Here is a 26,830-nt window from a genome sequence, read left to right on the forward strand (position 1 = left end):
GTCGTTGGGTTGGTGAAATACTCGGGATCCATGTATCCTATGGATGAACTATGTTTCAGTATTGTAACTAAAAATCGCGGCTATGGGTCAGAAAGCCGCCTACCTCGGGGGTCGAGACCCTTCTCCTGAAAGGAACCTGGAGGGGCTGTGCTGGGCTCGCTCCTAGCCCTGCATTTCGGTGTATGAACGATGGCGCCCGATGGTGATGCTGCACTTGTGCAACGCCGCCGAGCGCTGAAATCAGCACGGTCTCTCTCGGGTGTGTGATTATCGGCTTGTGGAACGAGCCGGGCTCCGTGGGCCAGGAAGGGAGGTGCGGGACCGGCGTTCTGTTGAGCGGAGCACGACCGGAGCTCCGTGAGGGGCTCATGGTGGCGGAAGGGGCCGGCGCGGCGGAAGGGGCGGGCCGGGGCGGGCCGGGCGCGGCGGCCTCATGGGGGCCGTGTGGGCTCGGGCGGCGCGGCTCGGGCTGCCCGCGGCGCGGGCGGCGGCGGTCCCGGCGAGCGGCGGCGGGCGGCGGCTGTGTGTGCTGAGCGGGCTGAGCGGCACCGGGGCGGGCCCGCTGCTGCTGCTGGCGGCGGCGCTGCCCCGCGGGCCGGCCCGCCCGCCTCACTTCCTGCGCGCCGGGGCGGGGCGCGCGTCCTGGGGCCGCCGCGCCGAGAGCGGAGCCGCTACTGGCAGCAACGCGGCCGCCGCGCAGCTTCCCGGGGAGCAGCCGGCAGCCATGCCCGCCGCCGAGCCCGAGCACAGCCCCGCCGAGCCCCAGGCGCCGGCACCCGCAGAGTCGCTGCGCCGCGGCCGCCGGAGGAAGGTCAAGGTGGGAGCGCCACGTGCGGCCGCGGGTGCGGCCATTTTGTACGGGCTTGCGGGGCTTAAATCGGGCTGGGGGCGGGCAGGGGGAGGAGGGGGCTCCCCCCGTGTGACCGCGGCTTTCCCGCAGCAGGAGGAGACGCCGGAGAAGAAGGTGAAGCGACAGGTGAAGGCGAAGCGGCGCGGTAAGACCGAGGCCGAGCAGGCGCAGCCCGAGGAGAGCGGGCTGGGGGACGGCGACTTGGAGCCCCCCGTGCCCAAGAAGACGAAGAAAGTCAAGGGGAAGAGCAACGGCTTGGTGGGAGAGAACGACGCGTCCCAGCACGTGGTGAAATCTTCCTCCGCTGTGAGCGGCAGCGTGACATCCCTGGCTGCCGGAGAGCAGGACAGCGACGCCGAGGTAGGGCTGCTCTGCCAGCAGAGCCTTTGGCTTGGTTAATTAACGTTCTGCTAGCAATCAGTGGGCTTAATAACACGCAATGTGCGCTGTGTGGAGACTTGAGCTGCGAGACGCTGTGGGAGCACGAGGCATCTGTGGCTGGCACATTTTGCTGCTGTCCGCCTTGGATGCGCGGCACTTGGTCCTGGGCACCGGGAATGCCGGGCACCCCACCACTCATCCTGCCCGGCATCCTCTGGCGAGCCAGGCTCGGCACCGGCACCAGGGAGCTGCTCTCCACGTGCTTTCCCCCTGGAGGTAAATGCCAAGCGTTTGGTGCTGCGTGTCCCGCAGGGAAGGCGGCTGGCTAGGGGAGCCGCTTTCCTGTATGCCACTCCTGGTGTTGTGAAAAGCGAGTTTTGCATATTTTTTATATAGAATTTAAAAGTTTAATAAAAAGACAATTAGGAGATAAAAATAAAGTATACACATATGGCTAGATGCCTCTGCATTCAGCCAAGAGAGCACACCTTACTGACAAAGGATTGTCCCTTAAAAACAGAACCATACTACATATCCATAAATTCTCATACATATTCATACATTCTTCTTAAGTTTTTGATGTTCCTTTGTTTAGTTTTTACCTTGCCCCGTTCCTAATAGATCAGTCTTTTTGGTGCCACAGAGTTTTCCACCCTCCCATAAGGATGCAACAAATCCTTCTCTTGGAGGGCCAGATAATTTTAAGAATGCAGGGGGGGTCTCTAACTATCTTTATAGTCTCTGGGTTATATAAACAAAAAGTAGTTTGTGCTTTAATATCATGTTATAGCCTAACATATATGTGTATTATACCACTATTTCTAAATTTCATTAATAACAGAAATAAAAAAAACTATATTTGTACAACAGAGTTTTCTAACCTTATACATAACGTTCATTATAATATTTGTGAAAAGCCAATAACATAATATGCATTTATAACAGTGTCACAGCTTGTTTGTGTTCTGCAGCACAAAGCTTTCTCCCTGCTGCCCAGGCAGCCACTGCCCCAGAAAAGTGTCGTGGTTCGTGCAGTGATGGTGCTTTCTCTCTCTGATGAAGTATTGGCAAAGTGTTCTGTAATGGAGAGCCACAGTTGTGTTCATTGATTCCCACTTGTCACACAAACGTGCAAGGGGGCCCTGTGTAGGACCTTTCTGTTGTGAGTAGTTTCGTGTCTAAGGAACCTGAATCAAGAGAGTGCTTTTTGTAACTCAGGTGTAACAATGTGACCTATTGGATCTCCCAGGTAAAAGCCAAATTTTGTGTTTTTACTATTTACTCATGCGTAAAGTTCAAAGCTCTTGTCATGGTGTACCACATAGGTGTCTTCTGGAGGGAAAAATCTGCTTTGCGCTGTGAATTTTGACACCAGATATGTTTTGTTGTAAAAAACAGTTTTCTCATGGTTTCAGAGGACTCTAATTAAGATTTTTAACAAATAGTTTCCATTTCCTGACTTGCCAAGCATGTATGTACAAGTGCCTACAGCAGAAGAGTTTTCTTTTTCATTAAATTGAACAGAGGTATCTGGTTAAATTGTGGTTGTAAAGCAAATGAACAGCTTTTATTAAGTGACTGTGTAGGGTATGTTCTGTGCTCATCTTGGAGGGCTACTAAATCTTTTTTCTGTTTGTTTTTTATCCTATTAGGAGTTGACAGAAGAAGCAAAAGAAGGCGCCTTCTCTAATTTTCCTCTCTCAGAAAACACTGTCAAACTTCTCACAGGTCAGTTCATGTGGTAACAGATATTCCTGTAAACCTCTGTGCTCTGTTACCTGCAAAAGCCAAGGGTAAATAGTCCTAAATTGTGTTACATTTGTATGGTAAGGATGATCTCAGCGGTCACTGTGGATTCAGAGATGCTGTTGTTAGTAGAAAAAAGTTTTCTGACTTGTTCGATTTCAGATGCCTTAAGATGAGATTATTCTTCATGGAATGGTTATTCCTAGATAAACATTCTAGAGATAAATTTCTCATCAGCATATTCTGTATAACTTCTGTTCCTATGTCTGCTGTCTACAATAGTGCTTCTTAGACAAGCCTAATGGAGTTTAGTATGTGTGGCATTTTCACTTCCACTGTGCAAAATCTCTTTGAAGTTCTAGGATGTTCTGAAACAAACTCCATCACCTTCTTGCCTTCAAAACCCAGTTACCACAAAATCTTGAGCTGCATCAGAAAAAACATGTTGGGTTTTTTCTCCTTCCTCTCCTGTTGTCTTAAGGTGTACATCTCAAAGAAGACTGTGTTTCATGGTGGATATGTAACACTATGTGGGTGGAATATCTTTTGATCTAGAGTAGAAATAAAACATAAAGATACGTGGTTTTCTTCTAAGTTGCAATTTCTGTTGTGTACAGGATTTGAGGTGGTATACCCTTCATTTTTGGGCTATTTATATATGAGAGCTTTTAATTGTTTGTTCACCTTTTAGTGAAACCTCTTTCAATTATCTTACAGCTCGAGGTGTAAAATACCTGTTCCCTGTGCAAGTGAAGACTTTCCAGCCCATATATGATGGCAAAGATGTAATTGCTCAGGCTCGAACAGGAACTGGGAAAACCCTTTCCTTTGCTCTTCCACTGATTGAAAAACTTCAGAGTGTCTCACAGGATGGGAGAAGAGGCCGTGCACCAAAAGTAACTTACACTTAGGAGTTTACACCAAAACCTTAGAGCATGGCAGATTTTGAAAGTGGTTTTACTGTTGGTTTGGGGTTTTTTGTTGGGGAATTCTTTGTCCTTTACTGGCTTTTGTGATACTGAATATTTGCTCAGATCAGGAGATAGAGTGTGACAGAGTTTTGCAGCATCACAGTAATGACACATTTCGTGTTTGGGCAAACAGGGCACTGCAGCAGCGTCAAGGGAAGTCCCAGGCTGCTGTCCTTGGACATGGAGTGTGCAGCTTTGGGGTTCAGTCCCCTGCCTCTTCTGAGGTGATGTTTCAGTCACCTAGAGTTATCTGTGTGCTGAGGTTGTTTTTCACTAAAAATTCTGTGGTGATAACTGAAAGCTATTGGGTTTTTTCCCCCCTTCTCATGTCTGCATACTTAAGAGATGCAAGTGGTGTTTACAGAGATGGAATTGGTAACCAGATGCCAGTGATCAGATACCTGTTCCATTCATTGTGGTGTATGTATTTATCATTAGACTGCAGACCTGTATATAATCTGCAGATTTGTTGTCTGCTTTATTTTTTTGTTTTATTAACTGTAAAAGCGATGTTAATTTAAAAATCTTATTGTCTGAAAGATCTTAAGGGATGAATTCAGCTCTGTTTTATTGGTGTGTTCTTAAATAAAATACTGGGGGGAAGGGTAGATCCTGGAGGAAGGCAGGTTGGTAGAGAAAGGGAAGGATGTATGGCTGGAGTGCATCATGCTGTGTATCTTTTAAAATCTTACTACACCAGATGTAGTGACTGTTCCTACCCTTTAATGCTGAGCTGCACCTTTGTTGCCCTTGGTAATGTTGCTGGAGTGCAAAAGATGGGAGTGCAGGCTGTTTGATATGAAGGAAACTCTTCTCTCCTTTACGTTCTCCCAAGCACAGCTGCAGTTTTGTCTGTTTTTCTATCCCTTCAGGTGCTGGTTCTTGTTCCAACCAGGGAACTGGCCACTCAGGTAGCCAAAGACTTCAAGAATCTCACAAAGAAACTGTCAATTGCTTGTTTTTATGGAGGAACTCCATATAAAGAACAGCGTAAGTAACTGCTAAGGAATTACTAATGGATTGGAGCTGGCTTTCTCTGAATGCACTCCATAAGTAAAAATGGGCTTTTTGCTCCCTCAGACTTTGAGTTCAGTTAGGAACTCAAATAGTGTGGCTTTCAAAGGAAGCACACAGCCTGGGTTGAATTATTTTAGTTCAAATAAATCTTTATGGAAAAGAATGGTTGTAGTTCTGTGAAGTGTCTAGTCCTGTTCATTTCTTACTTATTGTGTTTTTGTGTGGACATAGACTGGGACTAGGTGAAAGGGAAAGGGGAGAACTGTGTATGTGCCTGTGGCTCTGTATGTCTCTAGAGGTGGCTGTGACAAAGGCTGGGTGGAAAACTGAAGTGTTTCCATGTGGGTTTCTAATGTCTGCTGATTGTTTCTTGGAAATTGGTGTCTTGCCCTGTAACTTTAGTGAGGTTTGACTGGTACTCCTGATAGAGCAGCTGGGACTGCAGTTAACTTCTGTGTCTGTTACCTTTGGATGTTGTGCTTTATTCTGAGGTTAAAGGGCAGCAGCTTTTTGCTTCTAAAACGTTGCTGTGTACTGCTTACTTTTTATCATGCTGTCTCTTAGCAGTCTGACACTGTCCTTGTTTCTCTGTCTTCCAGTTGATATCCTTAAAAGTGGCATTGATATTCTTGTGGGAACTCCTGGCCGGATCAAAGACCACCTTCAGAATAGCAAGCTGGAACTTTCCAACGTGAAGCATGTTGTTTTGGATGAAGTGGATCATATGTTAGACATGGGCTTTGCTGAACAAGTGGAAGAAATCTTGGGATCGTCCTATAAGAAAGGTGAACTCAGATGTTGGGAGAGGAATAGGGGGAAATGTAGAAAATACAGTTACACTGTTTAAAAAACTTCTGGTGCACCTCTAACTTAAATTCTTTGTGTGATGCTAGAAAAGGACAAGGTAGAATTGGAAAAGATTCAAAGAGAGGTGACAGAAGGCTGAAGGGCTGGAGTGGCATCTCTGGAATGAGTGGAGTTTCAGAAAGGGAAGAAAGCAGCAAACCCAGCTCCCAAGCCCTAGTGTTCCTTGTCCTGAGAGAGGTGACTTGAGCAGAGGGTTGTGGTTATGGTCTGTGTCACCACACAAAGCTGACAGCTGCGGAGTATTTGCTCTTTTCTGATAGAGTGGGTGTTCAGCAAAGCTGTCAGGTACCAGGTACGAAGCAGAAGGAGGTTATTTTAGTGTGTGAAACTCCTTGCCACATTTCACTAATGCCAGAATTTTTGAAAGGGCTTGAATTACTGGAAATAGAAATCTCAATGATTCCTAAGAGCAAGACTTAGCACTATGGCTTTGTAAAGCACAGAAAGCTGATTGCTGGCAGTGTTTCTTCACATCTTGTACAGACTTAGTGCACATAGAAATCTGTCAGTGTGTGAGCTACTCTTGCTTTTTTATCAGTTCTCAAGTGTCATGGTCTGTTGAGATGTCTGAAGTCAATGGCCTTTCCTTCCAGGCTCCGAGAACAACCCGCAGACACTGCTGTTTTCTGCAACTTGTCCACGATGGGTATACGATGTGGCAAAAAAATACATGAGAGATGAGTATGAACAGATTGACCTGATTGGAAAGAAGACTCAAAGGACAGCCACAACTGTGGAAGTGAGTTGTTCTGCTGCAGAGCAGTGCAGGTCCTGAGAGCAAGTGGCCTTGATAAAATGGGGGTATTGACTTTATAAATGGGGGTACAGAATGACTTCTCACATAGCTGACACACAGATTTTGTAAGGAAAGCTTTCGTAAAGGGGCTGTCATTTGCAAGCTTAAAAAAAGAATTAAAATGCTTTTTTTGTTCATTTTGTCTGTCCATTGCATAGCTTAGGTTTAACATAGATTTCTTGTTTCTTTCCCAAACAGCACTTGGCTATACAGTGTCGCTCAAATCAGAGAGCAGGAGTTCTTGGGGACATCATTCAGGTCTACAGTGGCAGCCGTGGGCGGACCATTGTCTTTTGTGAGACCAAAAAGGAAGCAAATGAGTTGGCTATGAACGCTTCACTCAAACAGGTACCAGGGCTGAGCAGAGAGCAGAGGTTGGGATGGTCAGGGGTTGAATGCCCTGGAATAAATAGGAAGTGGCAACTGTGTGGAGAAGATTTGTTTTTCTGGGTGGTTTTAAGACTTGTGAAAGCTGTTTCTAAAAATTGAACTTTGAAGTTAAAAAAATATCCTCTTGGCAGAGATTACGAATTTAATCCTTTGGCTTTAAAATAGTGCAGAAAATGGATCAATAGGAAATACACAGCCTGTGCTGAATAACCAGGACAGAGTAATAATTGTAAGAAACAGGAGCTAGTGTAGTGGACATGTCCCATCTTAGATTTAGTGTACTTTTTGGATTCCCATCTCTTAATGGCATTTGGTCTTTGAAGAGTCATTCAGGAAAATCTAGCTGATATGGTAAAACGAAATGTCGTGTTGTCCTTGGAAGGTTTGCCAAGAGTTTATTTGGACACAGGTGATCTGTTGAGCAGGTCTCCTGTGCTTGCTTGAATTACTGACCTTTTTCTGAATGTGAGGAAAAGTGCTACATATTTTTCAGAGAAAATCCTGTTTGGTACTAGATGCTGATTTATGGGGAGTGAGCAGTGGTGGGAATACATGGTTTGCCTAGTATTAGAGAAATCTCATGTACCATGCACATAAGAAACTTGCAGCAATCATTTCCGCCTGTTAGCCATGCTGCTTTTCACAGTAAATCCCAAAGAAGGATCAAACAAAGTAGGATGTTTTATGTTCCTTTGGGATCAGCTATTTAATTATTTTCTGTTGCTCTGCACAGTGTTTTGGGGTTTGCAGTTAATCTTTAGATGCTGTAGCCTAGACTCACATTCAATGTCACATTAATGGCTTGTTGCACTGACAGGATGCCCAGTCCTTGCATGGTGACATTCCACAGAAACAGAGAGAAATTACATTAAAAGGCTTCAGAAACGGTGTGTTTGAAGTGCTGATTGCAACAAATGTAGCTGCCCGTGGTTTGGATATTCCTGAGGTTGACCTTGTTATACAGTGCTCACCACCAAAAGTAAGTCATTAGAGGAAACTAAAATTGTATTTTTTTTTTTTTTTTTTTTTTTTTGTGCCAGAATGGTGGATTATTTCTCTGTTTCATCAGAAGCATATTCTGTTCCAATTCACAGATTAAGTGAATTTTTTGTAAATGCCAGGCCTAAAATTTTGTAGTTATAGCTTTACAGTTTGAGCTTTTATTAAAGTCTTGGGTTTTGTTTACTCTGGAAACTTGTAAGATAGGTTTTGACATTGTACAATTTCTGTAAATTCTTTCTGAATGTTGCTGAGTTTCATAAAAATTCTAAAATATTTTTGCTGCCTTTTTCATCTTTTGAAACTCCAGTGGAGCTTTTTATTTAAAAAAAAAATTAAAATGTCTGTCAGCAGTGTTGGTTAAAGGTGAGCAGCATACTTAGGGTGGGGGAGCACATGCAAACCTGAATGGTTTATATGTAGTTACAAGTTTGGGTATAAACACATAATGTGTCACTCCTCAGGCTTCTGAACTTGAATTTAGCTTGTGTTTAATCTGAGATGTCAGCAGTTTAAATAACATAAGGTTTTCTCATGTTGATGTGAATTTGTGAAGGATGTTGATTCCTACATCCATCGCTCTGGACGCACGGGTCGAGCTGGCCGGACTGGCATCTGCATTTGTTTGTTTCAGAGAAGAGAAGAAGATCTTCTGAAACAAGTCGAGCACAAAGCGGTGAGTCGTACCTCAGACCTCTGCTTAAGGAAATTAATCAGCTCCTGAAAGGACCCTGCCACTCTTAGACTTTGTAATTATGGGTTGCTGGGTCCAGAATGGGACTCTCCACTCCCATAGACTGGTAGGCCTAAGGTGCTGATATTTGGTATTTGTAAATATAATGTAAATATATATAAATATGCTTTTGCACTGGTCTGTTCTTCCATTGCCTGGGTTTTCCCGTGCTGGCAGACCTCTGTGGATGTCAGCAGGCAGGCTGGGACAGAAATGCATGAGGCAGACCATGCCCTGCATCACAGTCTGCGTGTACACTGGAATAAAGTAGCTCCAGATGGGAGCTGGGAACTTACAAGCTTTATTTTAGCTTTAGAAATTACTTAGTAAAGAACATGTTGATCTTGCAAACAGTAAGTAGAGATCTTGGTAATGTGATTTAGACAGGATTGAATTGTAGACTGCTGAAAATACCTTTAATTTGTTTTCTTGATTTCAGGGTATTACCTTTAAGCGTGTAGGCGTTCCCTCTGCTACAGATGTAATTAAAGCTTCAAGTAGCGATGCCAAAAAGTAAGTTTATTTGCCTGTTCTTAAAAAAGGTTTAGAGATGTTGTTGCTCTAGATGCTTAGAGCTTAATGCAAAGTTTTAAGGGATCAGGCCTGTATGTGAGCACGGCTTTGCTTATGTTGTAGCAGTCAGCTGCTTTTTGTATAGACAGCATAAGATGGTATCAGTAAATCTCCGTGTCCTGAGCATAGATCTTTTCATAGAATATGATGGTCTCTTAAGTTTTTCCAAAAAAATCACCTTTTTTATAAAATCAGAAATCAGTGACAGAAGAGGGAATTACTGTCACAAGGCAAATCTGATTTTGTCTGCATAGGTGACGTGGTGGAAACAGTGTGCAAAAAGCAATACTTGGTATAATGAGGAGTTACTCTGCAGAAGTGAGGGTGTTTTAGCCCTGGCTTGTGTTTCTGAGGGTTGTGGGTTTTTTTCCATGCAGCTCTGTTTACATTTGCTCCCCCTGTGGTGGAAATTGCCTTGAAGCAGATTATTTTAATTAGTGAGGATTTGACCAGTATAAAGCAGATGATGGGCATGGTGTTGGGTTCACGGTGTACTGAAAAATGATGGGGAAGCTGTTGTACCAGAAATAGCATTACAGAAGTAGCTGGTTTTAGTTTCCCGTCTTTTATTCTCCCCTGCCTTTTTCAGAAATAATCAATTTTAGGGTATGTCTTAAACATGGCTGCACTTCACATCGGCCCTTTCTTATCTCTTTAAACCCATCTTGTAACTGTGTAGGTTGCTGGAGGCCGTTCCTCCCTCTGCAGTAGACTACTTCAGAAAATCAGCTGAAGAGCTGATCGATGAGAAGGGGGCAGTGGCTGCCCTGGCTGCAGCCCTGGCACACATTTCTGGGGCAGCTCACATCCAGCAGCGCTCCCTGCTCAACTCAACAGCTGTAAGTAATGATGCACCCTCGGTAACAAGGATGGATGCACGAATTGCTTGTGCTCAGGCCATGTGTGGCATCTCCTTCCCAGGCTTTTTCAGATGGGTTTCTGAATGGCTCTTACCCGCAGCCTCCTGCTGTGTTGCTTTTTCTGTAGCTGAAATCAGCTATTCCCAGGAGAAACTTGAAATCAGTAAATTCTCTTGTGATGAAAATGGAAAGAATTTCTCCAGAGGCTGAAGTGACAGAAGATTTTGATGCTCTAAGAGAGTTTAACTAATGATACTTTACAAGCAGATTGGTTTGTGCTCTTGTAGTTTCCCCCTTACCAGGAACCAGTTTGTCATATTGCAAGTATAGCATGTGATTGCCTGAAGAAAAGTACAGCACTTCCTTTTTCTAATGCATTTAGGGAGAATGTGGCCCAAGTCACTGTGTGGTAACACAATTTCAGACATACTATGTGATTGAGCTGCGGTTTTTGTATCAGTTTGGGGTTTTGTAATGTTTTCTAGCAGTAGTTTACTGCTAGACCAAGTTTAGCCTTGTTAAACATTTTTCTCTGTTTCTTGCAGGGCTTTGTGACCATGGTGTTGAAGTGTTCCATAGAGATGCATACCATGGGCTATGCCTGGCGGGGGCTGAAGGAACAGCTTGGGGAGGAAGTTGATAACAAAGTGTCTGCAATGCGTTTCCTCAAGGGGAAGATGGTACGGTGGCCCAGTCTTGGGAATCAAGGGATTTGGGGCTTTGTGTGTGTTCACACATAGCCAGTTTGTGCAGGGATTGAGGCTGGAGTTCTGAAGTACTGGTACAAAATGTTGGTACTGCACTATCCCTATTCAATCTCATTTCTCAGGAGATGGTAACCTATCATGAGTATGCTGTTTATGCATATGCTATTGGGAAAAAAAAAGAAGGCATTGATACTACTTGAGTGCTTTAAAAGACATTAGAGACATTACTCCTAAATGATAATGCAAGAATTGCCACCTAAAAAAAAGGCATCAGACGTCATATATATGTAATGCCATATATATATAGTGGCATTGGTTATTGAGGCCTTTATTTCTTCATTGTAAATTTGTGCCTCTTTTTTGTTTTGTTTTTGTTAGGGCGTGTGCTTTGATATCCCTGTTGGTGAGCTGAGTAATATACAGGTATGTTAACATCTGCAATTGCTATATAAGATTGAGTATGGGGTGGTTTGGGAGGTTTGTGGTTTAGTAAGGATTTTGCATAGGCAACAGAGTGATTAGAAAGAACACAGCATAGTCATTGGAAAATACCCTGGCATGCCTTTTCTCATTTCTGTTCCCATGATATTGCTTGATTTCATTAAACAAAATTCTTTGGTCTTTGGCTAGTCTGTGTTTTGGCCTCTCCACTGTATTTGAGAGCTCACCAGTTTTCTGTTGACTTCGTTCTCTCTTGTCCCTTGTGGTTGTTCATCCTTTGTCATGGGACTGTGAGCATCTCCCAAGGGGGATCTAACAGCCTGTTTTGGCAGGGGTGGGATTTGTCTGGAAATGCCTTTTGCATTCAGTGTTGTTTCTGATGCTGCAGGTGCCTTGGACACCCCTGCAGGCACATAAAGTCTGGTTCCATTGGTCTTGTTTCAGGAGCAGTGGAGGGACACGCGGCGCTGGCAGCTGTCGGTGGCAAGTGAGTTGCCTGAGCTGGAAGAAAGTCCCCAGGAGGCAGGACGAGGGTTCTCCAGGTTCGGAAACAGCAGGCAAGGAGACTTCAAAAGAAACAGCTGGTTCAAGAGTGGAAATCGGTGACTTTAACACTTGATTAACCTCTTGCTACAGATAATGGGACTGAGCTGAATTTTATAAGACAGTAAAACCCTGTTAGACACTCCTGTTTGTCTTTATTCCTTGATAAACAGCCTGTCTTTGAGGATGGCGTAAAATCACGTTTGCTGAAATGACTGGGTGTTTTGGGAGATTTTTTTGCTGCCCAGCAAAGTATCTGCTGCTTGTAAGGGTGTCTGTGACACCCACTGAGTGTGCCTGGAAACTCAGGACTGCGAGAGAACAAAATCCATCCAAACACGGACAAGTGACCGCGCCTTGCCTCTTCAGCAGCGTGGAAAAAAAATCGGGTTCTAAAATAAATTGTTTTCAGAAAAATTGGACGTCAACCGCTGAGCGCCCTTCCTCGAGCTCCGCTCGCGGGTGTCCCTTGAGGCGCTGCCGTTCGGCGCCGCCTGAGGGGCGCGGCCATGGCGGCGGGGCGGGGCGGGGCCGGGCGCGCGCGCGCGGGGCGGGGCGGGCGAGCGGGAAGATGGCGGCGGCGGCGGGCGGAGGATGGCCCGCGGTGTGCGCCAAGTTCCGCGCCGCCCGCACTCTCTCGGCCGTGGAGTCCCTCAAGGACCCCGAGACGGAGCCGTACCGCTCCAAGTACAGCGCTCGGGCGCTGCTGCAGGAGGTGAAGCAGCTGCTGAGCGCCGCCGAGGAGGGCGGCGAGGCGGTGCTGGCCGTGCGGCGGGCCGTGCTGGAGTACGAGCTGGGCGTCAACCACACCGACACGGAGGAGCTGTCGGCCGGCGAGGAGCACCTGCAGCGCTGCACGCAGCTCCTGGAGCCGCACCGCCTCTCCCCGGACTGCGTGTCCCTCTACATCCAGGCCCAGGTGGGCTGGGGGCCGCACGGCGTGTCCATGGGGCGGGGGGCTGAGGCGGAGCGGGGCCTTGCGGCTGCGGGCTGAGCCGGCTGCTCTGCAATGGGCTGCTAAGAGCTCCAGGGCGCTGCCCTGTCCCGGCAGGTGCTGCTCCTTTTACCCTAATAAACACGGCAGCCCTGGCCTTCACTTCTTGCTGGAAGGAATCGTTCACAGGTGCTGGCTGCTGGAGGGGTGCTTTTCTGGTTCTGAGCCTCCTGCTGATGCCTCTGGGTGTGCAGAGCATCAAAAATATATTCTCATTGAAAATGGCTTTTGACAGAGCAGCGTGCTCTTCTGGACAGACTGAGACAAAACTTGTAAGAACTGCATGAATAAATTAGTGAAAGACCTCACTACGTCCAGAATTTATTTGTGATTCCTTAGCTCATTGGTTGTCATAGTGATGTTGGGAAGATTATTTTATTGATGCTTTATCCTGAAATGATAAATTGTTTGCTTTCCAGCATTGCCTGTTATATTTTAAGCTATTACATCTTGTCCCAGATGTGTAAATACAGTTTTGCTGGTGCTTGAAGTAATAATATTTTCTCTTTATTCTGAAGAAGGGAATGCTATTACCAAAATTAGTTCTTGCTACATGAAGATTCATAGAAGGGCCTTTACTTGAGCAATCTCTCATGGTAGTTGGTGTGTATTGGTATCTGACTCTGGATGTACATGAAATAGAGCAGTTATTTAGATATCTCTGTCAAAAATGGTTGCCCTAATTAGAGAAGGCTCCATAGGGGTTCCTTATCAAACTGTCAAGGAATTGTGGGCTGACGTGGAAAGGTGCAAGTGGAACAATGCTTGTTCTACGCTGGTTAAATTAGCTGAGTTGTCTGGAGCAGTGAGGTTACATCTGCTCCTTGTCCTTCAGTGTGAGGGTTTGGACACGCTGCTACAAACCTGTCACCCTTTGTAAGGCAAGGAGATTGCTCCAGCTGAAATAAGATAACATCTTCCCACATGTTCCTGGGAGGATGTGGCTCAGGAGCAGAGGTTCCGCTGTGCTTCTGAATTGGTGTGCTGGAAAGCAGCTCTTCTCTCTGTTAGCCCAAAGTCTGCGTGGACTTCACTGTGTGGGGGCCTTCAGGAGCAGCAGGATGAAGTTTGTCATGCATATGAAGTGCTGTGCTCCAGCAGTGATGGGTCTGCTGTTACCTGGCACTGTCCTGAGGTGTGGAGCTGAGCCCAGTGCTGGGAAATGAACCCTCAGCCCTTGGTCCCAAGGGCTAACAGGTTTGAGTGCTTAATTTAAACCATTTCTGATTTAAAAGCAGTGATTGTCAGTACTTCTCTGCCTTCTGGGATGTCTGGAGTGTGTTGCTGCAGCACTGACTGCTATTTTGTAAGAAGCAGCATTCCTTTTTCCTGCTGGGCCTCTTTCTTTAGCTCCACTTCTGAGCTGATTTCTGAGCTTTTGCATAAGATTGTGTTTCCCAGTCTGTGTCTAATGGAATCTGGTCTGTTCCACTGAATGGCCTTCGGCAAAGTGTTTCAGTTCATAAGCAGCATGTGATGTGCTTTCTTACAAAAATAGTAGAATGGAATTGAAAGGGACACAGGCATACACAGGCGTACAGCTACACATTCTAATTATTTTGAAGGTTTTGGGGTTTTTTTAGCCCTCTTGAGTTTTGTAACAGCACTGCCTAGGGTTTAAGTTACCACATCAGACATAGGTTATTATTAACACCTTCATTTTACTAACAAAATTAGATGCACTTTTTGTCCAAGTTGGGTTCACAGATTCAGTAAGTTGCCATGTACATTGCTTGAACTTAAATCTGAAAGCAGTAATCTGTAGCTTTTGGGTCTCAGAGGTGCTTTTCATCTCTTTCATTGTTGAAAATATACAAGCATTCATTCCTAGCATATTTTTTTTCCTATTATTTTTTTCTATGGAGTCGTTAACAAATTTCTTATTTCTTGTCTGGTTTTATGATATTTGTATGAACTGGATGCAGAACACACCCTGTGGAAAAAGCTCATTATTTGAACATGCTAGTCCTTATCTAGCAGTGTAAACAGAGAAGGACTGTGAGGTTTATTCTTTATGTGAAATTTGCTGTGTGAAAGCCCTCTTCCTTTTGAGCAACTCACAGTGAAATGGGTGGGCACGATTTCTGCTTTTTGAAATCCATTGTATTGGAACACTCACACATATAAGGATAAAGACTGATCAATTGTTTGGGAAAAAAATGTGTAATGTAAATGGAATGTGACTATTTTTTTTTTTTCTTTTACCTTTAGAATAATCTGGGGATCCTGTGGTCTCAAAGGGATGAAATTGAAACTGCACAAACTTACTTGGAATCTGCAGAAGCCTTGTATAATCAATACATGAAAGAGGTACTGTGTTAATGTCATGGCAGGTCTTGCTTTCACCTGCCACTTGCAGGTTAAGTAATCTTTGAAATAAACATGCAGTGGAATTTTGAGTTTCTGTGCTTTATACTGGCTGCTGTGATACTTTTGGCAAGTGATACGAGTTGTCCTGCAGTATAGGACAAGGCAAATTAGAGCATTGCTTGCTAATTTCAACATAGAAAATAATTTTGCTCAAAAATACTGGTTCCTTTTGGAAGCCCTTTAATAATCCAAAGTTGACACCTGGTAGAATTTGGATTTTAATGAGGACTGTTATTAAGTCTTATCTTGGAAATGCAATAAAAATGTCCATTGCTTTCAGTGGGAAAAGGAAACAAAACTAATATTTGCATGGTTTGCTCTGACTGTGTAGTGTTTTGCAGGGGCAAGTAGTTTAGTTCCATATCCAAGAGGACAGTCTCACAGACAGCTAACACTCTCATGCATATTAAACAACCTTTTGCACTGTGGATTCTGCTATGTATCCTACAAAGGCTCCCTTGTGCTATTTTTAAGCTCTTTGCAAAGCTGTTCCTACACTGACTTGCCTCAGGGACAGTTCTGGAGTGAGCTAAAAAACATTTATGGCGTTCAAGAAGCAGTAGCTGCATCTCAGGACAGCTGAATAGGTTGGACAGACCTTAGTTTCATGAAATTACAGGTTCAGTTCAAGTTTTACCATGAAATTGGTTTAGAGTCCCAATTATACTTGTGGAGATTATTAGAATGGGCAAGTCTTTATTGGTTGGTTACTGTCCTCTTTGCAGCTCTGCAGCCATGCTGGCCTACAGTGATAGGAGAGGTAATAGATCTGGAAGAAATCCCCACTTGTGCTGAAAAGCTTATTTCCTGCCCTGTGGGTCAGTTGGGCTAACCAGAGATGCTGCATCACTCTACAGACTCTCTAATTAACTCCTGATGTTCAGCTTTGTTATTTATACCCAGCCTCAGCAATCACATGACTGCCAAAAGCTTCTGGCACTTGCTCCAGTGATTATGAAATTAAACTAATACTATGATATAGTGGATTAAAGTGCTGCCAGATACTTCACATTTGCACTGTAGACTTTTCTGAAACTTTAAATTTTTGTTAGTAGTGGTTACTGAATATTTCTTCTGGAGCTTTGCTGCCTGACTAGGGTTATACAAACCTGTTGATGGCTTGCTGCACTTTTTCCCCGAACGTTATTTGCCACTTACAGTTCAAGGCATTAGTCACACATAACTATGCTTTTAGAAGAAACTACAGATTTATGCAATGATGTCAATATTTGTCTTTCAGAAATTATAAATATGTGAATATACTTTTCTTAACATTCTCCATTTTTAGGCTGTCAGGAAGCCTTCCTGTCAGGGAGTCTTTGGTAAGCTGCTGATGATGGAGACATTTTCCTGAGCTGGTGGATTTAGTTATTTACTGACTGGGTCTAATTAATTTACAAATTGGATAGGGTGGTTTCCCCCTCTAAAGCAAAACCAAGGCAAGGAGCTTGGGCCAATGAAGTCCACTTAGAAAGGAGAGTTGGAGAGCTCTTTCTGAGGGTAAGTAAAGGCATAAGGCTCGATATCAGAGATAGATCTGTAGATACAGGAAGGAGGCAAGAGTTTTGCTTACTGTGTCATTTAAGTTCTTTCTGGTGCAGGAATAACTCTAGTCTTGCCAGAATATACTCCAAATCTTGTTGGAACATCTGTATTTAAAGAAAACAATAGGAGTTACAAATTCACCTCTTAAAAACTAATGAGGTGTAAACAGAAACCTACAGATTAAAAGATCATATACAAAAATCTACCTGCCTCTGGTAGGTTAAACATGCTTTAGTTTATTTGTCACTATCTGTTTCAGGAAGATTTGTTCATTTTTTAGGATGAGTAAAACACTTCTATTAAAAGCAAGTAAACCAGCCCATTCAGGGATTTTTAATGAGAAGCAGTCCAAACACAGCATGTGTTCTTCCCTGTAAAGTGAGTGAATTCTCTGCCCTTGTTTCTGTTCCTGCCTAAGTCTGTATTAACTCATGAAAAGTATTTATTGAAACTGATTTTTATTTGTTGCTTTTCTCTTGGGCTAAGAAAGAAATATGATTAGGAAGGGGCTAGACAAGGTGCACACTAACCTGGGCTTTGGCAGACACATTGGACACCCTCCAGGATGCGCTGTGTAATGGGAGAAAAGCTGTCTTTAAAAGATGGCTTCATTTGAAGTGTTAAAATTGGCACCTGAAGTTATTCACAATTGCAAAGGAAAGGGGATAAGCACAGGCTAATAAAGCTGTGCCATAAGCAGTGTTGATCTGTTGGGGTTGCCCGTGAGCTGTCTGGTAACATTAGTGACAATTGTCTTAAGGCAGATTTGGATACAGCAGTGCCTGAAGGTGTATGGTTGTCTGTGTAAGGATTCTGATAAAACTTGTGGTTTAAAGAACAAAAAGTGCTTCTAATGGTGGGAACTACCATGTTTAATAAGTTGCATGTAGGTTATGCCTGATAGGAAGGTTTAGCAGCTTCATCCTCCAAAGATGATGTGTGTTGTCTCATTTGTCTGAGTAAATGATCTTGCCAGCTTGTGGATGCTTTGCAAAAGTTAGTCTTCACAGCAGCTCTGCTGAGCACTCTGCACTTCATGTTCTCTGCAGTACTTCCTGCAGGATGTTTTCTTGCTACTGATCAATGCAGCTGGGCAAACGAATATTTCACACTTGAAGGCATCCTTGGTATTAAATTGATGCCTCCAAACCCAGTATGTTATTGTACAAAATAAAGATGCCCAGTAGAGTCCTGTAGAATCCAGGCTGAGTATCTCAGGTGCAGGCAGCATGCATTGCTTTTGAGTGCATAAGCAGAAGTCTCCTACAAGCTGTGAACCTTGTCATTCTGTGTGGAATTGTGACTTTCATCCTCTAAATCTCCTGAGTGTTGTGGAATTGCTCCAGAGAAGTGGCACTGAGAATGGGTTAAGCAAAGCTTTGTTAATTTGGGATTGGCAAATGGTAAATGATGTGCAGCCAGGAGAGGGAGCACCGTGCCACAGAATAAGAAATGTAGTCTGATGAATGTGTCATGTACCCTGGCAGGATGGAAATCCTCCCCTGGATCCCAGTGAACATTTCATGGCGGAAGAAGAAAAACTCACAGACCAAGAAAGATCCAAAAGGTGAGTGTTAAGCAGCATACTTACATAATTATTACTTTTTTAAAAAAAGATTATGAGGGTGTATTTAGGGAGAAAAAAAAATAAATCTAAAGAGACTGTTGTTTTTTTCCCAGATTTGAAAAAGCCTACACACATACTCTGTATTACCTGGCACAAGTCTACCAGCACCTGGACATGATTGAGAAGGCTGCTCAGTATTGCCACACTACTCTGAAACGACAGCTGGAGTACTGTGGCTACTACCCAGTGGAATGGGCACGTAATGCTGCCACTTTGTCTCAGTACTATCTCTCCAAGGTAATATATCCAGTGCTTTTCTGCTGTAATTGTACCATTAATGTAACTGTCAACTAAAACAGTTGTTTAAACAGCTGTTTGAGACAGAGCTCCCTGATGAAGTAAAAATGTGCTCCTATGAAACCACAAGTTTAGCACAAGATGCTTCTGTCAGTTTTTTTCTGAAGGGGACATGGTGCATTTCCTCTGGTGTTGCAATGGCTGTGGGGAAGATTAACAGGGGTGTAGACATGAGAAAAGCTCTATAGCTAATACAGCTAATATAGCAGTGATGTGATGTCATGTTCATAAGTAAACTTTAGGGTTATAATAATTTAATTTAAGATTCTTTCTTATATTGTCCTCTTAACAAAAAGCATCTGAGAGCCAAGGTATGGCTTATTGTTTACAATAAATTATTGTCCTTTGTACCTTAGCATGTACTCAAGAGTTGTTTGGACCTATGTGAACATTAAAGTGAACATGTGAGTTGGCAGCTGCTTGCCACGTGTGTGTTGATTCTAAACAATCTACTGTTAGGAAGTGCTTCAGCTTTATTTAGGAATTTCTATATTCCAGGCTATTTAGATGCTCTTTTCCGATGCTTAAAAAGATTCCTGCCCTTCCTAAGGCAGTTCATGCTAATTTCAATAGTAACTCCTCTCATTTCCATCTCTTTCTGATGCATTGATAGCATTTATTATTTAACACTGCACTGCCAAATATGGGTAAAGGAATCTAGATCTGACTCACGGTGTTGACTTGTATGTCCGGCTGGTTCCCACCAACATCCCGTGATGGTGTTTGCCACAAGGCATCACTTCCTTCACCTCAGGGCAGCCAGAGTAGCAGAGAACACAACAGTCAGAATGTTCAGTGTGCATAGCCAATATTCAAGGCAAGGCTTGCTGTTGTGGCTGTGCTACAGAAATAAAAAAACAATTAGAAAATATTGTATTCGGCAGTAGGTGTGGAAAAATTGTGTTTTCTTGCAATGCCTGGGGAATATGCTTCAGAGCCTCTCAGTTCTGTCGTTTCCCTTGTGGCCATGTATGCTCACTCTTTGAGGTGAGGGGTTTGGCCAAGTGACAGCAATGCTTGAGCTGCTCTCACCAGTGCTAAATGCTGCTCTGTTTCTCTCAGGAATGCTTTATGGAGGCTCGACACTGTCTAGCAGCAGCCAGCGTCATCTTTAGCCAAGCTGGACAGGTGCCATCTGCTGAAGATGGTAAGTTTATAAAAATGATGCTTATTGTGGATTAAGCATCATTATGTGTTAGTGTTTAAAACTGAAGCTTAACAATGTGTACAAAACTTACCCCAGTGTTAATTTCCTAAAATTCTATCCAATAAAGTTAAAAGTTTCTGAAAAGTGACTGCTACTACAGCTACTACAGCTCAAGATTTGCTGTAGACCCTAAAAACTCAAGTGCTTGTTTCTGGTGTTTCAGAAAGCATACCAGAATAAAGCTGGAATTTAAAACAATATCCACTTCAACAGTGGCAGTGTCTCTGTTCACCCATTTGGCTTTTGTACATGTGCTAAAAATGCATTTTGCCTCAGTGATCAGAGGGCAGTCATTCAGTGAACCAAACCAGATGCTTCCTGGGAATAGCTTTAAAAGGGGGAGCAAAACTGCAGCTTTTAAAACCCCAAATCCAGAAGGTACTTGTATTGTCTTTTGTTGCTGGATGCTGCAGCCTCATCAGTTGCTGTTTTTGTAGCTGCCCTCCTTGTTGTCTGGGCACCGATGCAAAGGAACAACTTGGCAATCCAGTGTGAATAGCAGTAGAAGGAACTTTTAGAGAACTGACCTTAGCTTTAAGGACCTGTGGTTCCATGGTAGTGTCAGTGCTCTGTTTTAGGCCTAGTCTTTAATTACAGCACACCCTTTTATGTCTGTCTTGGGCAAGTGGAAGCTTCCAGTTGATAGAGCTTTAATTTGTGGATAGGGAGCAAGTCTGAGTCAACTAAGTTCTATCTTGACTTCTTCCTGCACCACACAGGAGTAGTGATAATCCTGTTTGTTTTGGTGAATAATTGCTTATCCTACCTTCTCTTCCTTTTCATGGGACAGAGAGCTGGGCTGTGAACTTGCAGAAGGTTATAACTTACAGACAGGCCAGTACACAGTCAGCATTGGCCATTCTCAAGCACATTCATTTTATCATGTTAATGGGAATATGAACTAACACAGACATAATTAATAAATGTGCCTTTTCTTAGATTAGCAACAATTCTTAATTTCTTCATAAGAAATTCCTTTGCTCTAATGAAAGATAACGAGTGCAGTGGGTCTGAGTCTGAAGTTGGCTTTTTATTTGCTGAACAGAAGCGCTGCTGTCCTGTAGGAATGTCCTCTCATTGTTCAGATAACTCACTGCCTTCTGCATAGACACTGGGAAATGAGTTTTCGTTGAATTCTGGTTTATGAAAATGTTATCTTGAGACATCAGCAGTGCTGCTATTTATGATAGTGGGGAGACTTCAGGGAGAAAAATACAGAAGTTGTAGGGCTAATAAATTTTATGTTTGTACCAGGTAGCTTAGCCAAAGGCAGTTTCCCCTATTTTGTTCCCTTTTTTGGTGGCAAGTCTGGGCCCGTTGCAATACAAATGTCCTTTTCCTCAGAAACAATTGCTGGACAGACAGCTGAATCTCAGAAAATAAATTATCCTGATTCCTTTCTCTTACTACAAAGAGACCTGGAAACCTTTTCCAGTAAAACATCTTGAAGATGAAAGGTCTTTTTAAAGATACATTATGATCTATTTATTTTCAGATTCATATGTGACAGATCCATGTTAATCTATACAGGTTTCTACCAGAAATGACAGTTTACAGAACAATTACATAAACTAACATGGGGAGCATGTTTCTGTCTAACCATGAGGAAAATTAAATACAAGTATATTCTTTGCATGTAACATTTGAGAGTCTTCCTGGAGTGCTGGACTTCTCTTAAAGTTTTATGTGTTTATGTCCATTCAGCAGATGAAACAGAGCCAGACCAACAGGACCTTCCAGAGAGGAAAGCTGAAATTGCAAGGTGTTGGATTAAGTATTGCTTGAATCTTCTGCAAAGCGCTCGAAAATTGCTTGAGGTAACAGAAAATCTGTTCTGTAGCTGTCATTGTCTAACAGCAAACTAAGTCTGCATTGATTGCAAGAGGAATCAATTTGCAGTTGGTAACAAGGAATAAGCAATGTCCCAGTGAACGAAGCAACAAATGTGTTGCAGTTTCATGTGTTTCATGGTATGCTTTGACTTAAATGTTGCACTTAAGAGTAATCACAGATAGGGGATCAGCTCTGTACAGAGTGATCAGTGCATTGCTTTTACAGCAGCTTCACAAAATCTTCCTCCTCTCTGCTGCATTTTCTTGCAGCTTGATTTGACAGATTCCTGCTTATTTAACTGCTAGTAAGAACATTGTCTTAATATGCAACAGTTTTCTGTGCTGATGTTCTCATTCGTTCAAGCATTTGATTAATTCAGATTTGATTCAGTTCACTTAATTCATTTAAGTATTTCTTCAGATGTTTAAACCAACATTTGCTGAAGCACTTTGTGAAGCAGAGCCTTTGGGCTTAACATTTATTCCTTTGGCTGTCTTGTCACACGGGGTAGGGAGACTGAACCACCTTAATTTTATGTCTTTTCAGAATTGATAATATGATTTACATGATTTCTTTGTTAATATAAGGCTTCATATATTCATGATTTCTCTTTTGTCTTGTTGCTCACTAGTTTATATTTCAAAGGTGGCTCAAAATGATTCAGTGTAAGTCTGTCTTTATAAGCCAGATTAGTTTTTAATTAGCATGCTTTCTCATTTCAGGATAACATAGGAGAGCTGGATCCAGACAGGCAATTGGAACTTAAAGCCCAAAGGAAAAAAGAAGAGGATGAAAAAGAGAAGGGCAGGAAAAAAGCTGTCCTTTTTGGGACAAGTGATATATGTGACTCTGTCTTAGCCATGGAGGAGAAAGTGAGCAGCGTATACCCTTTAGATTTTCAAGAAGCCAGAGAAATCTTCCTGGTTGGTCAGAACTATGTTCAGGAAGCAAAAGAGTTCTTTCAGGTTGATGGTTATGTTACTGACCATATTGAAATTGTTCAGGATCACAGTGCTTTGTTTAAAGTACTTGCTTTCTTTGAAGAAGACTATGAGAGGCGCTGCAAAATGCACAAGCGTAGAATAGACATGCTGGAGCCAATCTATGCAGACCTGAACCCCCAGTACTACCTGTTGATTTGTAGGCAGCTTCAGTGTGAACTAGCTGACACCTATTATGAGATGATGGATTTAAAAGTGGCTATTGGTAACAGGTTAGAGAAACTAGACTCGCACACAGTTAAAAAGATTAATTCTCTGGCTCAGTTTTCAATCAAGTATTATGAACTCTTCTTGGATTCTTTGAGGAACCCTGATAAGGTGTTTCCTGAAAAACTCGAGGAAGATGTTCTTCGCCCTGCAATGGTGGCTAAATTTCATATTGCACGACTGTATGGTAAGCTTATTACTTCAGATAGCAAAAAGCAACTGGAAAATATGCAGACATCATTGGAATATTACACATTTCTGGTAGACTATTGTGAGAAGTATCCAGATGCTGTCCCTGCCATTGAAACTGAACTAGAACTCAGTAAGGAGATGGTGAATCTTCTTCCAGCAAGCATGGAGAGGCTAAGAACAAAGCTGTCTTCATTTGTATAAATACTTGCCTTGGAGGCAATGGGCACTGTCAGAGCAGTTACCTGTCCAAGCCAGTGCTGTGGCACAGTACTGATTGATAGAAGTAAGGTGTCTGCAGGGACATCCACCTAGAGCCTGCATTAGTGTAACCCTGTGGAAAACTCTGAGCTCTCCCGGTCCATAGCTCACCCTCACTAACGGTGTAAACTCTAAATGTAAAGTATAAGTCCAGCTAATGCTTTGTACTGTGTGTTCTATATGTAAATATCAACGTTTTCTCCCTCACAGCTTTTTCTTTGGTGTATGATTCAGTTTTTAAGTATAGTGCTGTATGAAAATAGTTTAAGAGAATCTTCTTCTCTAAGAAATTTTTTTCTAATAAACCTGAGGCACGTTCTTCCAACTAGAATGCATTTTATCTCTTTTAATGCCTGTCCCCAGGGAACTTTATCAATGTGAAGGGAACTTGTTTTCAGTATTTATTTTGTATTTTGCTTGTTGTTCTTTTCCCTTGTTAATCAAAACTTAGTTAATAGAAGCTCAATAAATGGATTAGCTTGGCTAAATGTTTCTTCAGGGTCCTTGGAATTCTGTTTCCTGTGTCTTGCTAAGAAACAATATACATTTTAACTTCGGCCAAAATAAAAAGTTGTGAAAGTGTTTCCATATGAGTGTCTTCAGTAAAAAACACATGAGCAATTGTAGTGCCAGAAACCAGAGCAAGAAAGCAGCAAGCTTTCTTTGTGGTGGGAGGAGATACCCTGCTCTTAATACACTGTAGAGCATTCACAGGTTACAGGTCTCGTGCTCTGGTGCTGCAGATGTTTGCCTAACACAGCTTGATCCCATGGGTGGCTTCTTACTTCGTGCTGCTCAGGGAGCCCAGGTGCTGTTTGAGCAGGAGCTGCAGTTGGGACCTCCCTGAAGTTGTTTTAGATGAAATGCAGGCAGAGCACATGGTCCAGCTGCATGGTAAGAGATGATGGCCAGAGATGCCAGGGGACATGGGGCAAGTGAAGGCACGGTGTGACTTTGTGCAGGAGTTCACTGGCAGTCTTACCACTGACATGGTGACAGGGTGGGAAGATGTTCACAGCACTAGAGGGCATTGAAGGAGAATAGTCAAAACAACTGGATTCTCCTGGAAATTGAGGGGGAGGAAGCATCCCATTCCCTTAAAGGGTGTGAGGGGAAAGGGGAAAGCATGTATGTCTGAAATGTGTGGTAAAAATCTCTTCTGCAAAGAATTCTGCAAGGTAGACTGCTAACCACAAACAAATAGGCCAACAAATGGGTGCTGGAAATGAGCAGCAGCAAAACTCAAAACTAGACCAGCTACTTGTGTGTCTGTAGAATCAGGGAGAGAGTGAGTGCATGTGCCTGTGTGTGTTCTTTCTGTTTTACTAAATAAATGTCTAGTCAGCCTCTAGGAGTTTCATTTCTGCAGGCAGATCTTTAATTCAGATTTTCCTGTGGCCTGAAAGTAAGACAGCCCTAGTTTCTCAGTGAAACATTTCTCAGCAGGCTCTATTGCATTGTTTTTGTCTGATTTCAGTTAAAACTAGTGTGCACTTTTACCACAAAATAAAAGCTTAATTTTTTTCCTACTAACTTTTAGTTTCATATTCAAATAGAAGGCAGCAAAACATGTTTGGAGTAGTAGTTAGGGTTTTTTTCCTTCCATATTTTTGCCTTTCAGCAAATTTTGTAAAGCATGGATTGTCTGCCTCATCATTAGTTTTCTTTTAATTTGGAGGAGTATAGTTTGTGGGCTATCCTAGCATAAAAAAAAATGGGGTTTTTTTGCCCACTTCAAATACTGGTCTAGTTCCAGTCTTAGTGGAAGTAATAGTAGTCTAATACTAGTCTTAGTTCCGATGAACTAAGTCTGAAAAGTTACCTGCAAGTAACTGCAAAGATGAACGAAGTGCAGGGTGATGTATCCTTTTTAACCATCAGATAGATCCCTTTTAATCATTGGATATATCCATTTAACCATCATCAGGTGTGCAGAGAAACACCCTGAGTCCAGGGAAACCACAGAGAGCAGACAGGTAGGAGAAGGTCCATAGTTAAGAAGGGCTGATACAAGAGGGATCAGAGATTTTTCAGCACAATCAGTGTGATTGGCACTGTGGCTTGGAGAGCTCTCTCCTCTGAGGATACCCAGAACATTTTGGCTTTCCAGCTTTTTTTAAAAAAATATATTTCATATAAATGCATATGAAGTTACAGAAACCAATTATGCCATTTCATCTCCTAGACTAAATGTTCAGGGCTTCTGCCAGTTAATTATATTTTATTACTGGAGACTACATCATGCCAGATGCTCAGCACAAAGTACTATGCTGTGCTTCTTTTAAGTCAAGTCTTTTTAAGCAAACCCTTTGAATAATTCCTGTTTGTTCAATGATTTGAGAGAATGAACTTATGTAAGATTGTGTATTTAGTTAAAAAAAAAAAAAAAAGGAGGTGGGGAGCTTGTTGGATTAGGCAGCAAAGCTCCCTTCAGGAATGTTGAGTTTTAACTGTAAAGTATGTGTGAGGTCAGGCATTTGTTTCAAAGATTAATTGAAGATTAGGTTCCTGTGAACTCTGTTTAACCTGCATTTCTATTCCTTTCTGTACAGCAAAAAAGTCTTACAAGTGAAACCTCCTTTTTATTGTTCTAGTTCTTTCTCCTTAGCCAGCATAAAGCAGCAAGATTTACAAGAAATCCAAGTTTGTGCAGAATTCCTGTCAAGTGTGACATCAGAGCTATAACCTCAGTGTACTTCAGATAGCATGCAACACTCGTGAGAAGTGATTTGATTAAAAGCAGTTTTGCTTTAATTGAAGCATTCTTAATTCTTATGCTGGCTAGAGTATTATAAATGGAGCGATGGGGATGGTTGTGCTGTGCTTCAGTATTTTGTGAGAGAAAGAAACCAGTGCCTTGTTCTGTCTCCCTACAAGGCTGTCAGAGCAAGTTCTTTGTTTTTTTTTTCTCTCGAGGGGCCTGGAGGAGAGTGGCAGGAGGTGACTGCTGTGACCTCTGTTGCTCTTAAGACATCTGAAGCACCAGGACAGTGGGCAGGAGCCAGCCCTCACTTCCCCTTAGCAGCAGGAAAGCAGCTCCCCTGTGTTGCAAGGGTTGCTGCCTTCGTGTGGCAAAAGCTTCCCAGCCTGGTTCGCTTCATTCGTGCTCCTGAAAGCTCCCAGGTGGAGAGTTTTGGTCCTGCCCCAGCACAGGTTGGTGTGGATGGTTTCCATCTCTGTGTGCACAGTGTAATGGTGCAGTGCTCACACTGAGTGTGATTACTGCTGCTCTTCCACGTCCAGAAATGCTGTGGGAGCCAGATTAGCCTTGGCACCAGACAATGAGGAACACGTGGCTTTAGCCATCTCACTTTTGTTTGGGCTCTCCTTTTCACTCAGCACTCAGAGAGCAAAGACGACCATTACTTGTGTGTTTCTATAAAAACACTGAGATAGTTTGGTGTTACCTGGATGATTTCTGTGGA

General features: G+C 43.0%; 2 protein-coding genes across 4 annotated transcripts; both read left to right on the forward strand.

Annotated features, from left to right (window-relative positions):
• The first annotated feature begins 402 nt into the window (after nucleotides 1-402).
• Nucleotides 403-12,019, forward strand: LOC131580405 (nucleolar RNA helicase 2-like). Of its 2 annotated transcripts, none has more exons than XM_058841577.1 (15): nucleotides 403-817; nucleotides 941-1,210; nucleotides 2,884-2,959; nucleotides 3,695-3,873; nucleotides 4,821-4,938; nucleotides 5,565-5,750; nucleotides 6,426-6,571; nucleotides 6,827-6,976; nucleotides 7,836-7,997; nucleotides 8,574-8,693; nucleotides 9,190-9,263; nucleotides 10,003-10,162; nucleotides 10,729-10,863; nucleotides 11,269-11,313; nucleotides 11,776-12,019. In XM_058841577.1, exons 1-15 carry the CDS (start codon nucleotides 434-436, stop codon nucleotides 11,935-11,937), a joined length of 2,367 nt encoding a protein of 788 aa, XP_058697560.1. In that variant the 5' UTR covers nucleotides 403-433; the 3' UTR covers nucleotides 11,938-12,019. The 2 variants fall into 2 exon arrangements, with proteins under 2 accessions (XP_058697560.1, XP_058697561.1); XM_058841578.1 differs by having other exon boundaries at nucleotides 944-1,210.
• Nucleotides 12,020-12,424: 405 nt separating this feature from the next.
• On the forward strand, nucleotides 12,425-23,995 carry KIFBP (kinesin family binding protein). 2 transcript variants are annotated; one of them, XM_058841579.1, is made up of 7 exons: nucleotides 12,425-12,793; nucleotides 15,080-15,178; nucleotides 18,271-18,350; nucleotides 18,464-18,647; nucleotides 19,770-19,854; nucleotides 21,619-21,731; nucleotides 22,470-23,995. In XM_058841579.1, exons 1-7 carry the CDS (start codon nucleotides 12,446-12,448, stop codon nucleotides 23,346-23,348), a joined length of 1,788 nt encoding a protein of 595 aa, XP_058697562.1. In that variant the 5' UTR covers nucleotides 12,425-12,445; the 3' UTR covers nucleotides 23,349-23,995. The 2 variants fall into 2 exon arrangements, with proteins under 2 accessions (XP_058697562.1, XP_058697563.1); XM_058841580.1 differs by having other exon boundaries at nucleotides 21,622-21,731.
• Nucleotides 23,996-26,830: the final 2,835 nt, after the last annotated feature.

Source organism: Poecile atricapillus, chromosome 6 (assembly GCF_030490865.1).
Source record: "Poecile atricapillus isolate bPoeAtr1 chromosome 6, bPoeAtr1.hap1, whole genome shotgun sequence".
NCBI lineage: Eukaryota > Metazoa > Chordata > Aves > Passeriformes > Paridae > Poecile > Poecile atricapillus.

Coding starts and splice junctions, on each gene's coding strand:
- LOC131580405 (XM_058841577.1), top strand. CDS start 434: ATGGGGGCCGTGTGGGCTCGGGCGGCGCGGCTCGGGCTGCCCGCGGCG. Junction 1,211..2,883: donor AGCAGGACAGCGACGCCGAG/GTAGGGCTGCTC, acceptor TTATCCTATTAG/GAGTTGACAGAAGAAGCAAA. Junction 7,998..8,573: donor TACAGTGCTCACCACCAAAA/GTAAGTCATTAG, acceptor GAATTTGTGAAG/GATGTTGATTCCTACATCCA.
- KIFBP (XM_058841579.1), top strand. CDS start 12,446: ATGGCGGCGGCGGCGGGCGGAGGATGGCCCGCGGTGTGCGCCAAGTTC. Junction 12,794..15,079: donor CCCTCTACATCCAGGCCCAG/GTGGGCTGGGGG, acceptor TTTTACCTTTAG/AATAATCTGGGGATCCTGTG. Junction 19,855..21,618: donor GGTGCCATCTGCTGAAGATG/GTAAGTTTATAA, acceptor ATGTCCATTCAG/CAGATGAAACAGAGCCAGAC.